Source organism: Sinohyriopsis cumingii, chromosome 11, assembly GCF_028554795.1.
Source record: "Sinohyriopsis cumingii isolate HCF-2022 chromosome 11, ASM2855479v2, whole genome shotgun sequence".
In the NCBI taxonomy this organism is placed as follows: Eukaryota; Metazoa; Mollusca; class Bivalvia; order Unionida; family Unionidae; genus Sinohyriopsis; species Sinohyriopsis cumingii.
The window spans coordinates 38,337,688-38,352,696 of record NC_142971.1 but is presented as its reverse complement, the minus strand read 5'-3'; the positions used below and the strand labels follow the sequence as shown (position 1 = coordinate 38,352,696).

Below are 15,009 nucleotides of genomic sequence, written 5' to 3'. Positions count from 1 at the left end.
GTATTTATCTATTGTGGCATAAATGATCTCTCTCCGGTGGCTTAGTGGTTAGAGCGTCCGTCTCGGATGCCGGAGGTCGCGGGTTCGAACCTGGGTCGAGTCATACCAAAGACTTGTACAAATGATATTGACTGCTGCCTCGCTTGGCGCTCAGTATTAAGAGGTTATTCTTAGGACTGGTGTCATGATAATGTGACTGGGTGAGACATGCTACAAGTCTGAGGCACAATGCCCCAGTACTAGACATCAATATAAACTGCCTGACTACAGATATTGTAGCTATATGACTGAAAAAGTGTTAAGGCTACGTTAAAAATCCAAGTCACATATCACACACACACACACACACACACACACACACACACTCGTTTTGAATGCTTTTTCTGAATTCAATGAATGCATAAGAGCTGTTGGATCTATAATGAGAATTGTAGCTTTCTTCAGAGTCAGTCAGAGATTCCCGTAGATCTGTGACTTTCAAAATGAGTGAATTAAACATAAAGTCCTATTCTAACAGGATTGGGCTAGTTCCCGATTTTTACGTCATGCATTTTTCTCACCCATGCGCCAGAGAACTCTATCTGTATGGATTACCTTTTTCCAACGTCAGCTGTCCTGATACATACGAGTTCGAAATGCTTCTTCAATCGGAATATTCTCTGCTTTTTCCATTAGGTTAAGAAGGAATCATCATCTGATGTAATTCGTCTCCATCGAGAACTATCTTGTGAACTACTTTCATGGACATGGAATACTATGTCGGAGGAACAAGACAATGTCACAATTGGAACATCGTCGTCCTTTGCTGTCGTAATATATGTAGTGCACTTCACCGGCGATGAATCTCTAAATACATCAAATTGTTGTGTATTCCTACAGTACATTCGAAGTTATTTCACGACCTGACGGAAATGGTCTAGCAATGTTTCGACTGATGCTGCTTAAGCACATATGTATTTCTTGTTTAAAATATCTTTTTGTGAATATTTGGTTCTAGGTTTAAGCACATAGTAATGTATCATATGAGGTAAACGATAATACACGTTTTGCTTTTTGCAAACCTTTGAAGCAACAGTCACCATTGACTTCGAACCTTTGGGCTCAAACAGACGCATTTCTCGTGTTCCGGTGTCTCTAGTTCCCCCGAGGGATTCCTCCCTTCATTCCCCTTCGTGTTGACAATTTTTGGGGAACATTTCGCATACATCAACGTTTTTCTCCTCTAAAAGCCATTTTTTCACCATGGAAAAATCTACTTTTCTGATGTTTTGTTCATTAAGTGTGAATTATGAATTTCATTCCTTGTCTATAAAATGAATTTAAAAGTCGGAAATAGTAGTCCTATATATGTTTTGTATGAATCGGGAAGACTTCTTAACGTAAATATTAGTAACTCCCAAAAGACCCGTGAATGTATGACCATTTTGTTTGTATGTGCAACAGTACGATTTGGATTTTTACAGACTCATTCTTACGTTAGACATCAGACATCCTTCCATTAGGGGCGGGTGGGGGTATAGTACAACGAAGGTAAATATCTTTATAAAGACACATATGCGGATTTAAACAAACTGCAAAAGACAACTAAACATTTCAAGTTAGGTTCTCTGTTAATGCTATGAATATATTGTAATATAATTTCCTTATAGAATCGTTTGATTGTTTATACTTACGTTTTGTAGCTATTTTCAACTTTGCAGGGAGATTATCAGACGATGGATTTATCATCCTTGAAACTCGACTAGGTCGTCTAAAAGGAATTGTAAACACCGTCAAAAAAGAAAAAGTCTTTCAGTTCCGACGTGTTCCATACGCCAGGCCCCCAATTGGTGAATTTAGATTTAGCCTCCCAATCGCAAGCGGACCTTGGACAAGCACGTTAGATGCGACGCAGTTTGGTCCCTCTTGTATCCAGTACTTAATACCGAATGACGCGTGGTTGCTACCGAACCAGAATGTTTCAGAAGATTGTCTTTTCCTGAATATCTATGTTCCAAGAGCGTTATGTAAATCAAACAGGAAAGCCGTGATGATATGGATCCATGGCGGAGGTTTTACAGCAGGACAAGGAATGCTCTGCGATGCATCGTATTTAGCTTTAGAGGGCGATGTCATCGTTGTCACAATAAATTATCGGCTAGGATTGTTTGGATTTCTCTCCACGATGGACGATTCTGCACCAGGCAACTTTGGCCTATGGGATCAGCATCTAGCAATAAAGTGGGTGAAAGACAATATTGCAGACTATTCTGGTGATCCTAACAACATCACTATATTTGGAGAATCTGCAGGCGGATACAGTGTGGGTATGCACATTATATCTCATATGAACAGAGGGTTGTTTCATAGAGCAATATCGGAAAGTGGAACAACACTGAGCCCTCGGGCCTTGGTTACAAATGCCTTGCAGGTGGCAAGAAGGCTTGGCCAGATTGTAAATTGTACAAACTCTTCTGTAAATACAGACTCTAAACGCTTAATCTCTTGTCTGCGAACCAAGTCTGCCAAGGATATTCTAGAAAGAACAAACGACGCTCTTGGACACAAATCGGGTGTTCTGAGCTTGATAAATAGCGTCGGTCCTGTTATGGATGGACATTTTTTCGATGATTTCCCTGAAAATATAATTAAGAATGAGACATCCATGGGTCGTTTATTTTTTGACAGTATTGACCTGATGGCCGGAACAAATAATGCCGAAGGTGGACTGTTCTACTTTTCCCTTCTAGGTTTTCAAAAGCAATATCAGTTTAACCTGAGTGAAGGTATACCTACTGAAATCGTATGCGGCCTAATAGCTAATTCCTTCGCCAGAGATTTTTATCAGAACAATTCTGCTGTACAGGCTGCAATTTGTCACAGATATACTGTTAATGATAGCTCTATGGCTAATTTCCTCGAAGAGCAGGGACGTCAAGCTCTCAATGCTTATGCTGACATGTTCTTTGTGGCTCCAACTCAAGAGACTTTAGTGGCACATGCTTGTGGGTCTAAACGGAAAACATACCAATACCTGTTCTCAAAGCAACCCCTGTATCCATGGATTCAGGAACGTCCAAGATGGCTTATTGGAGCCAACCATGCTGGAGAACTTCCCTTTGTCTTTGGACTTGATGCAATGTACAAACCATCGGTACCAAAAACAAAAGACGAAATAAACCTGTCAACACAGATGATGAAGTATTGGACAAACTTTGCGAAGACAGGGTAAGATCATCACCCAGGATTGAGCTTGTTCAAGAATATAATAAAGTATGAGTTAATTGTAAAGGCATACCAATCATTATAGTCTTGACATAAAAGCAACTCTACTATATTTCACAATGTATTGTCCGTGTTTAGGATATGGCTATACAATTGCAAACAAATCTTGTGGACAAAATGTGGCAACCGTCACATTTTAAAGTTACAAAATATGGCAGAGATTATGTCGTCAGTGGAATCTCAAAGTCTTGTTTATCAAGGTTGATATGATAAAACATGCTGAATAACAATGTTGACCAGATAATGTAAGAACAATCTGTAGTTTTTATAATAGCTTCCTCAACGAAGTAATTGAAAATCAAAGAAAAGTCATTCGATTCTAAGAAAAATGTTGCGAAATCTAAAATCTAGTTATTCTTGAAATTTTATGAAATGAAGGCATGAAGTAAACTTTCAACATAACGTATCTAGAAATTATTTGTTTTTTCTCATTTATATACGATTGTAACACCGCTGTCGTAATGGAGGGAAGTTGTCTTTATTTAGGCATAATGGCATAATTCATGCTGACGTGATCATTACAGTATTTCCTCATCGTTGTGGCATCATTTGCTAAGATGACATTCCTATATGTTTCTGTGTGATGGCCCTTTTGGGGGAAACATATTTAACTAGGTCGAGTGTAACTAAATGCAAACAAGTATTTTAACTGTTTTTGTGTTTCGGATTGCACAGACCCTTAGCTAAGTTTTATAAATATCAGCCTTTTGCAAAGTTGAATACTGAGACATTTCACCAGTGATCATCCTAAGGTTTAACTACATGTTAAACTCTTGCTCCTATCGATATGTTTATATGATTTTATTTCCTTCCAGGGACCCGAATGGTCCATTACTGCCATCTTGGCAAGAATTCAGCAATGACAAACGGTACTATCTGAATCTGTCAATTGATTCCAGAACCGTGACCGATTTGTGGCCGGACAGGTTGAAGTTATGGCTGGAAGATATACCCGATATTATCATGCAAGGTAAATGATCTATTTGTCCATTGCAACAGTCGAGCAATTGGTTATCATTTTCTAGACAGATAATGATAGGAAAATTCCGGGTCAAGGGATACTATGACCGCGATCGAAAAAATTTGTTTTATTGATCCCATCGGTCAAACTTCATCATCGTTAATACAGCTATTCAGGAGAGTCGACCCTTGAAAAAAATATTCGGACACAGTAGGTTCACCATCTCACGTCCAATAAAATGCATCCGTGAGGTACAACCTGCATTTCCCAATAATTCTAGTGTTAGTGCTATCAATTGTATTGAACTCAGCCCGGTTACCGTGTGTGCTATGTGTTTAAAATTGAGTGTGTGCGTGTTTGTGTGTGTGTGTGTGTGTGTGTGTGTGTGTGTGTGGAGAGAGAGAGAGAGAGAGAGAGAACACGCGTGTATATTATTATCAATGCCAGCTTATGAACCCGCTACATTTTCAGTAAAAATGTCTATCGCGTGCTGTGAAGGACGTATGTCACGACAAAATAAGCATGCCAGATGATATAGTCCGTAATTGAACCACTCCGGTGGCCTATTAGTTAGAGCCTCCGCCTCGGATGCGGGAGGTTGCGGATTCGAACCCGTCAGAGTTATACCAAAGACTTTTAAAAACAATGATACTAACAACTGCCTCGCTAGGCTCTCAACATTAAGAGGTTAGTGTTAGGACTGGTCGGCCTGGTGTCGGAATAATGTGATTGGGTGGGACATCATGATACATGTCTGCGGCATGATGCCCCAGTGCTAGACATCACTATTAACTGTCACTCTGCAGACATCGTAGCGATATGACTTAAAAAAAAATTAAAACTAGGTTAAAAATCTAAATCACACACACACACACACACACACACACACACACACACACCATATTTGATGCATCTGCTGATTTGGTTTCTGATTGAACATCGTCTGTACTAGGCCTGTTCACAGTAATAACAAAATAAATTCACAAATGTTACATATTTCTCAATTTCTATTGTTTTTGTCTTACTTCCAGACAAATTTCCCGAAACTTAACCACAAAAAGAGAAAAAAATATGCAAATAAGACTAAAAAGGTCTATCGAAAATAAACAAATATAGCCACACTGATTTCAGATAGGTTAAGGGTTCATCCGATCAATGGCATAGGTGCACAGATTCCGATATTATCCTGAATAAGAAACGTGGATCGGTCTCTCGCAATAATGCATAAATAATATGTAAAATATAATAATCTTCTATTGGAACAAAAAAAATATACAATCCCATATACATAAATAATTGTTTGATTTAACATTCACCTAAGTGGGTATACTGTGTAAATGTGTAGTACTAGGGGTATTTGAAAAGTTCCGAATATTTGTTATAACGTTTTTGTTTATATGAAACTGTAAAATAAGAAGTAGTGTTAATCGGTAGGTAAAATTACGTTCCTTATAAAGATATACAGCTTGAAGTGCAGCATGCGGGACACCTGCAGATATGTGCGAGTGACGTAACATAGGTAAATGACAAGGGCCTGGAAATCTCAGAGAATGGGATCATTTTGCAACTGAGCAAAATGAAAACCGTAAATTCCGGTCACTCTCTTTGGGCCTCCGACTGATATCAAGGACAATGTTTACGGATATAATTCTCTTTCATATCCTACAAGTTTAATGAGGTTTCATCGCTTCAAAGATGGTTGGTCGCGAATCCACTGAAGATGACACACGTTTGGGAATACCGTTGTCTGCGATTATTGAGCGAGAAGTGTCTGCTGTGAAGTGAGCAACTGATGAAGATGCTCGAAACATAGTAGAAGATATTTCTATTATCATAAACATTACTCCGTCAGCTGTTTTTAATATAACTTAAATAATCATTTAAAGTTTAAAAAAGGATGTGGTTTCTGTTTGTTGACGGGATCATTAAAAACAGACTCTGGTTGAAATTGTCAAGCAGCTTCTCGATAGACATGAAACTTACGACCATAGACGTTTGAATGATATTGTCAGCCAAAATGAACCATGGGGTTATTTTCTCAATAAAGGTTGGATTAGAGAAAGGGAGCAGAGACTATAAATCGCTCGACGTATATATATATGCATTATTTTTCGAAGCAAAGAGTCCGGTCTTCTAGATTCTTGTGCCCAATTCTACAAATGTCACTGGATATTTTATCCCTTCAAAGTCTTGACCAAGGATGTAGATCAGAGAAATCGAGCAGAGAGCACAAATCGCTTGACACAGTCAGAATATCAAGACGGTTTTGTACGCGTTAGTTTTCTATGCAACAAGTCCCCGTCTTCCAGGTACTTGTGCCTGAATCTGTTTTTGTCACTTGATATTGTGACGTCCAAGGTCTACCCAAAAGGCGTAGAACGCAACAGAACAATCCGTCAAATATCCGGTTCCGAGGTATCATTCTATTCCTTGATAACGCACCGACGCATACATCTGTCGTCTTCACCGAGCACGGCATACAAACTTTGCCATATCATCCAAACTAACGTGATTGAGCCTGAATCCCATTATCAAAGATTCGCTGAGAGGCAGACGATTTGAAAGTTGCCATTTTTTCCCACTAGTGTTTGAAAAACATACCAAAAAGTGAATGTAAAATGCTATTTTTAATAATTTGATATTCAGACTGAGAACGAGTCTAGAGATGCATGGGAAGAATTTTGTGGAGATTCACTGACGTACTGTTCACTAATAAGTAACTCTCTTGTACAGGGCACTAATATTCAGAACTGTAATATACCCCTCGTATGTACACATCATGTAGAATAATGTGAGGCATGGGTATTCCTATTACGTGTACATCCCAACCATTATCGCCATTAAGGTGTGCTGGTATGAAAGTAAAAGGGAGGCATTAAAAATGTGTATGTTGCATATTCACATATATGTATGTATGTATGTACGCACGGACGCACGCACACACGTATGGATAGATATATAGATAGATAGACACATATATATGCATAATAGTATGTATGTATGTATGTATGTTACTATAGTGACTTGTGCATGCAATACATTTAAATTCATCAAACAGCACAAAGAAGTTAATCCCAGTATATATATATATATATATATATATATATATATATATATATATATATATATATATATATATATATATATATATATATATATATATATACACTGGAGGAGTTAATCATTGTCTTTAAATAAAACACGTTGTTCCTTTGTCAATAATTAGCAGAGTCTAATAAAACTAATGATCTTTAGACAGGACACTTGGTTAATTACTGTGGATGCGCTGAACAGCATGATGTACATTAAGTTTCACATATATCTTAAAGTTTTATTCACGGTCTTCTGTACAGTTTCTTATTTCTAATCATAAAAGATTTCTAAATAAATTCTTCAGTTTTATAAGGTAAGATCTCAATATTGTTGTTACATTTTCAATCGGCAAGGAGCGAATCATATGAAAGAGAGACCTACGTATATTTCCATACATGCTACAATTTAACGAACAATGAACTCCATTGCCGCAAAGGTAGCGCTTCTGATATCCGGCGATTTACTATCCAATTTTGATATATCCCTACGCCAGCGGACATGGCGGACACGTATGTATCATAAAAGTCTGAGAACGTGGTTCCAAATATTTGACACTGTTACATATTTTGTTGTGATGACTTGCCAGAATCAGTCTAATATGTCTTAACTGTACTTTGATCTTAGTGAAATACTTCATAACAATTTGTTAATATGTATCTTTGCAAAACGTAAAGTTGTGTATGGTCATGGGAGCACTTCCTTGTCGAATCTTCAGTTCCCGATGTGGGTAATGTTTGCACATTGTCAAGCTCTTCAGTTTTGGAGGTCAGCAAATCTTGCATGTAGTTTGCAATCCCATAACGCCTAAAACGAAGCGACTGGTCTCGAAATCACCGGAACGCATTTCATTAACATCAACACCTTCGGTGTCTATCATCAACCATTTCACTTGTAAATCTGCCATTATATTTTCTAAGATGAAAACACCAAACCTAATGTGTGCCACAATTGATCATTCCTGCCTTGACGGATTAAAGGAAACGCCAAATATTTAAATTTACAATACGTTTATAATTCTGGAAGATTTTGTATCTTCGTTAGCCAAGTGTATTCATATTAATTAAAAAACATATTTAGTATGTTCCATGTCACAATTCATTTGGTTTAGAAAATGTGTGCTCATATTAATCATATCTAATATCTCGAATGTCTCTAATTTCGGCTGACCAATTAGGGTCATTATGGCCAAATTCGAGTATATAGAGTTGCATAGAGAACTTTTCCAGAACCGTTGAAATCCAATCGTAGATTACGTATATCGTTAATTGCATCCGTCTGTTTCAGTTAGAAAAAACTATATCGTTCGCGTAAAGTGACATAGATATTTGTATTCCATCGACCGCAACACCTGCATAAAGTTTATTTACATCGGTCACCACGTCATTTACGAAAATTGAAGTTTAGGATGGTGACAATTTGTATTTTTTGTATGCATGTAGAGGTAGGTTGAAAAACATGACGGTAGGTATTTAGCAACAGTAAAATGAGGGTTGTGATATACATGGACCATACGGCTGTCAAGATCTGAATATATTTCCAATCGCTTATTTATATCGAGGCTTTAAACGCTTATGTTGCCTGGAAGAGAAAAATTGAATTGGAATAAACGCGTAATTTGAAGTAGTTCCGTCAAACCCCATCCCTTCCTCGCCCAAGTGGGTTAAATTTATTTTGTTACAAAGGTAACGCTAAAGATATGTATATAGAATTTTGATTGTTACATAAAAAAAGAACAGACAAAACCCATCCTTGCAAAAAATAAATCCCCTTATTTTATGCCCCCATATATACGTATCCACTGTTCAAAGTTAAAAACTGTCGAGATGCATTTTGTAATATTTCTCCAATATATATCTCACTGTATGGGAACAAACACAGTGGCTGTCACAATTATAAACGATAAGACGATAAGCGGATTAATTAATAGATGATAATTGCTTTAATCAGGTGGGTTTTTTTCCTGGATGATATTCACGTGCATTTATCGCATTATTTCTTTTGAACATGTAACATGGCATGGCTGTACCGTGTATTAACATGGACATTACTTGATTTTATAGTCGCCGTTGTGACTAGGACTTAAAGGTGTATGTGAGATTGTGGAGTAGAATAAAGTGACATACATCAAATGAATTGTATACTGTCTTTGACTGTCCAACTATCTCCGTGTTTACGTTGACCAAAATAATATTATATGTTACAAATGATTCAATGGTGGATAAGTCAACAATGATCCAACTAATTCCGGAACTTAGGAAATAAATTTTCAGAAATATCAAATGTTTTCCAATGGTCTTTTAATGTCTTGCACATTTCATGGTCAAAAGGTATAACGACTACTTTCCTTGCCTTGTGTAATCACCACCACTACCACCATCATCAAAACATACATACTTGAGATGGCGTCATCACTTCTTTGAAAATAAATTTAGCATTTTAGTTGCGATTCTGGCCTTCGCAGCCTTCGCTGTAGCCGGTGAGGTTACGGCATCTAAGATTGGGGAGTGGAAGCGAGTAACATTTAGTCCATGTTTCATATGCCATGACAGTATTGCCGTGACCATGCTTTTGTCTATGTTGAGCCTTTCCGGATAATTGCCTGAATCACATTTTCTGCCCATTTCTCCAAAATATAAATCGTTGTAGGCTGTCGATTTATTTCTGCATATGCTACAGAACGGTGTCTATAGTAACCCATTTTCATCCTGACTAGACTCCACAGACAGTTAAGACAATGCCTTACATGAGAAAATAAACTTTTCGAAAATAAAGTAAGCATTGTATCATCTTACACATCTCACGGTTAGTACGTACAAGGTCAAAGCATGTTTCCTTTACCTTTTTTAAAGAGAATATCTGATAATTGCGTAAGACATGCAGAGAACACTGGTAGCATTTGTGATAAGTTTTGCCATATAACTATCGATTTCTGTTAAGTTTCACAATTCAGTCTAGTCTATCCTGAATCGATTGTCAGAAAGGGGTTGAATCCTCTCTTTAAAATTAGCCATTCTGATTAGATGGATTATTTCCGATCATTTTGCACCGTTGGTCCTGCATCGACTAATCGAAATTAAAGCTTATTTAGCCAATATAATTCGAGTAGCTGAGTGTATCAACGGATAATTTACAAGCGTTTCAGTTAATCGTACGTTAGCTCTTGCAGAAGTAACTTCGAGATAGAGAGGAAAGACTGAACTAAGTTGAGGTGATATAACAGTTCTATAGGAATGCATAGGCAATGACTTGCTCTAGAAAATAAACAAATAATTTATGGTATTTTGTTCTGAGACTTTTTTGCACTGGTTACTTTTCAGAGTTTTTAATGATTACTAGTTTATTGAACAGAATCGTACATGCCGTTTTTTTTTAACAAAACACGGTAGCTCTTGCATAAGCCTCTCAGGCTTATGTTTGCATTTGTGTGTTCGCTAACAGAGATAAAACGAAAACATAATTCCAATTGACTTCGAGCCCAGCAAACACCACATAATTAAGGTGCATCACGAGTCCTGTATATAGTATGTATTGTAGTTCCGGAGATTCAATTCATTTAGTCCGATTTCAAAATTGCAATTGTATTAATAATTTCCTTGCTTAGGAACTAAATTATATGGTGATCCAGGTAGAACAGCTTCCTGTCCATTTTTTATATTGATTTGGATGTATTTGTACATATTTTTGTAAACAGTTCTTTGAATCCAGGAATGGCAGGGTAAGAACACAAAGAGTCTTGCCACACTTAAGTCTACGCGTTACAGCTCATTTAAGAATTATTTCGTTAATGCAAACTAAACAAAAACAATTCTTACTAAGAGCAGGAAGGCAGAGATTTCAAAATAATTGTATGGAGACATACACAGCCTCTCTCTTGGAAATATTTTACCATTAACTGGATGTTAATCTGACATTATATTTGCCCAGCAAAGACTGTAATCCGCAACGAACATGATAATGTTGAAGAAAAATGTTGTTAGCTCCGAATATGTCACTGAAATATTACTGAATCCTATTTATCACCCTACACAACGGATGTAGACAAACACGTGTTTGTCTTGCATAACAGATACCTATTTTCGAGGTCGAAAGTCACCAAGAGCTTCGCTCAGCATGGTGTAACAAGCATAGTTGTAGCACTGGATCAACACCATGCAATCAGTGTAAAGAAACTTATTTTCGACACGTGTTAGTTGCGATGATGAAGAATTTCAACAATGAATACAGGTTCATGTATTTATCTATTGTGGCATAAATGATCTCTCTCCGGTGGCTTAGTGGTTAGAGCGTCCGTCTCGGATGCCGGAGGTCGCGGGTTCGAACCTGGGTCGAGTCATACCAAAGACTTGTACAAATGATATTGACTGCTGCCTCGCTTGGCGCTCAGTATTAAGAGGTTATTCTTAGGACTGGTGTCATGATAATGTGACTGAGTGAGACATGCTACAAGTCTGAGGCACAATGCCCCAGTACTAGACATCAATATAAACTGCCTGACTACAGATATCGTAGCTATATGACTGAAAAAGTGTTAAGGCTACGTTAAAAATCCAAGTCACATATCACACACACACACACACACACACACACACACACACACACACACACACACACTCGTTTTGAATGCTTTTTCTGAATTCAATGAATGCATAAGAGCTGTTGGATCTATAATGAGAATTGTAGCTTTCTTCAGAGTCAGTCAGAGATTCCCGTAGATCTGTGACTTTCAAAATGAGTGAATTAAACATAAAGTCCTATTCTAACAGGATTGGGCTAGTTCCCGATTTTTACGTCATGCATTTTTCTCACCCATGCGCCAGAGAACTCTATCTGTATGGATTACCTTTTTCCAACGTCAGCTGTCCTGATACATACGAGTTCGAAATGCTTCTTCAATCGGAATATTCTCTGCTTTTTCCATTAGGTTAAGAAGGAATCATCATCTGATGTAATTCGTCTCCATCGAGAACTATCTTGTGAACTACTTTCATGGACATGGAATACTATGTCGGACGAACAAGACAATGTCACAATTGGAACATCGTCGTCCTTTGCTGTCGTAATATATGTAGTGCACTTCACCGGCGATGAATCTCTAAATACATCAAATTGTTGTGTATTCCTACAGTACATTCGAAGTTATTTCACGACCTGACGGAAATGGCCTAGCAATGTTCCGACTGATGCTGCTTAAGCACATATGTATTTCTTGTTTAAAATATCTTTTTGTGAATATTTGGTTCTAGGTTTAAGCACATAGTAATGTATCATATGAGGCAAACGATAATACACGTTTTGCTTTTTGCAAACCTTTGAAGCAACAGTCACCATTGACTTCGAACCTTTGGGCTCAAACAGACGCATTTCTCGTGTTCCGGTGTCTCTAGTTCCCCCCAGGGATTCCTCCCTTCATTCCCCTTCGTGTTGACAATTTTTGGGGAACATTTCGCATACATCAACGTTTTTCTCCTCTAAAAGCCATTTTTTCACCATGGAAAAATCTACTTTTCTGATGTTTTGTTCATTAAGTGTGAATTATGAATTTCATTCCTTGTCTATAAAATGAATTTAAAAGTCGGAAATAGTAGTCCTATATATGTTTTGTATGAATCGGGAAGACTTCTTAACGTAAATATTAGTGACTCCCAAAAGACCCGTGAATGTATGACCATTTTGTTTGTATGTGCAACAGTACGATTTGGATTTTTACAGACTCATTCTTACGTTAGACATCAGACATCCTTCCATTAGGGGCGGGTGGGGGTATAGTACAACGAAGGTAAATATCTTTATAAAGACACATATGCGGATTTAAACAAACTGCAAAAGACAACTAAACATTTCAAGTTAGGTTCTCTGTTAATGCTATGAATATATTGTAATATAATTTCCTTATAGAATCGTTTGATTGTTTATACTTACGTTTTGTAGCTATTTTCAACTTTGCAGGGAGATTATCAGACGATGGATTTATCATCCTTGAAACTCGACTAGGTCGTCTAAAAGGAATTGTAAACACCGCCAAAAAAGAAAAAGTCTTTCAATTCCGACGTGTTCCATACGCCAGGCCCCCAGTTGGTGAATTTAGATTTAGCCTCCCAATCGCAAGCGGACCTTGGACAAGCACGTTAGATGCGACAAAGTTTGGTCCCTCTTGTATCCAGTACTTAATACCGAATGACGCGTGGTTGCTACCGAACCAGAATGTTTCAGAAGATTGTCTTTTCCTGAATATCTATGTTCCAAGAGCGTTATGTAAATCAAACAGGAAAGCCGTGATGATATGGATCCATGGCGGAGGTTTTACGGCAGGACAAGGAATGCTCTGCGATGCATCGTATTTAGCTTTAGAGGGCGATGTCATCGTTGTCACAATAAATTATCGGCTAGGATTGTTTGGATTTCTCTCCACGATGGACGATTCTGCACCAGGCAACTTTGGCCTATGGGATCAGCATCTAGCAATAAAGTGGGTGAAAGACAATATTGCAGACTATTCTGGTGATCCTAACAACATCACTATATTTGGAGAATCTGCAGGCGGATACAGTGTGGGTATGCACATTATAGCTCATATGAACAGAGGGTTGTTTCATAGAGCAATATCGGAAAGTGGAACAACACTGAGCCCTCGGGCCTTGGTTACAAATGCCTTGCAGGTGGCAAGAAGGCTTGGCCAGATTGTAAATTGTACAAACTCTTCTGTAAATACAGACTATAAACGCTTAATCTCTTGTCTGCGAACCAAGTCTGCCAAGGATATTCTAGAAAGAACAAACGACGCTCTTGGACACAAATCGGGTGTTCTGAGCTTGATAAATAGCGTCGGTCCTGTTATGGATGGACATTTTTTCGATGATTTCCCTGAAAATATAATTAAGAATGAGACATCCATGGGTCGTTTATTTTTTGACAGTATTGACGTGATGGCCGGAACAAATAATGCCGAAGGTGGACTGTTCTACTTTTCCCTTCTAGGTTTTCAAAAGCAATATCAGTTTAACCTGAGTGAAGGTATACCTACTGAAATCGTATGCGGCCTAATAGCTAATTCCTTCGCCAGAGATTTTTATCAGAACAATTCTGCTGTACAGGCTGCAATTTGTCACAGATATACTGTTAATGATAGCTCTATGGCTAATTTCCTCGAAGAGCAGGGACGTCAAGCTCTCAATGCTTATGCTGACATGTTCTTTGTGGCTCCAACTCAAGAGACTTTAGTGGCACATGCTTGTGGGTCTAAACGGAAAACATACCAATACCTGTTCTCAAAACAACCCCTGTATCCATGGATTCAGGAACGTCCAAGATGGCTTATTGGAGCCAACCATGCTGGAGAACTTCCCTTTGTCTTTGGACTTGATGCAATGTACAAACCATCGGTACCAAAAACAAAAGACGAAATAAACCTGTCAACACAGATGATGAAGTATTGGACAAACTTTGCGAAGACAGGGTAAGATCATCACCCAGGATTGAGCTTGTTCAAGAATATAATAAAGTATGAGTTAATTGTAAAGGCATACCAATCATTATAGTCTTGGCATAAAAGCAACTCTACTATATTTCACAATGTATTGTCCGTGTTTAGGATATGGCTATGCAATTTCAAACAAATCTTGTGGACAAAATGTGGCAACCGTCACATTTTAAAGTTACAAAATATGGCAGAGATTATGTCGTCAGTGGAATCT

General features: G+C 37.9%; 1 protein-coding gene across 2 annotated transcripts in view; it reads left to right on the top strand.

Annotated features, from left to right (window-relative positions):
* LOC149787941 (uncharacterized) overlaps positions 1-15,009 on the top strand; it is a 40,869-nt gene that overhangs the window by 12,984 nt on the left and 12,876 nt on the right. For both annotated transcript variants that reach the window (XM_089974204.1, XM_089974205.1), the window contains 3 exons: positions 1,701-3,207; positions 4,080-4,234; positions 13,265-14,771. In XM_089974204.1, the coding sequence (XP_089830330.1) occupies positions 1,701-3,207; positions 4,080-4,234; positions 13,265-14,771 (3,169 nt within the window). The remainder of the gene's footprint in view (positions 1-1,700; positions 3,208-4,079; positions 4,235-13,264; positions 14,772-15,009) is intronic.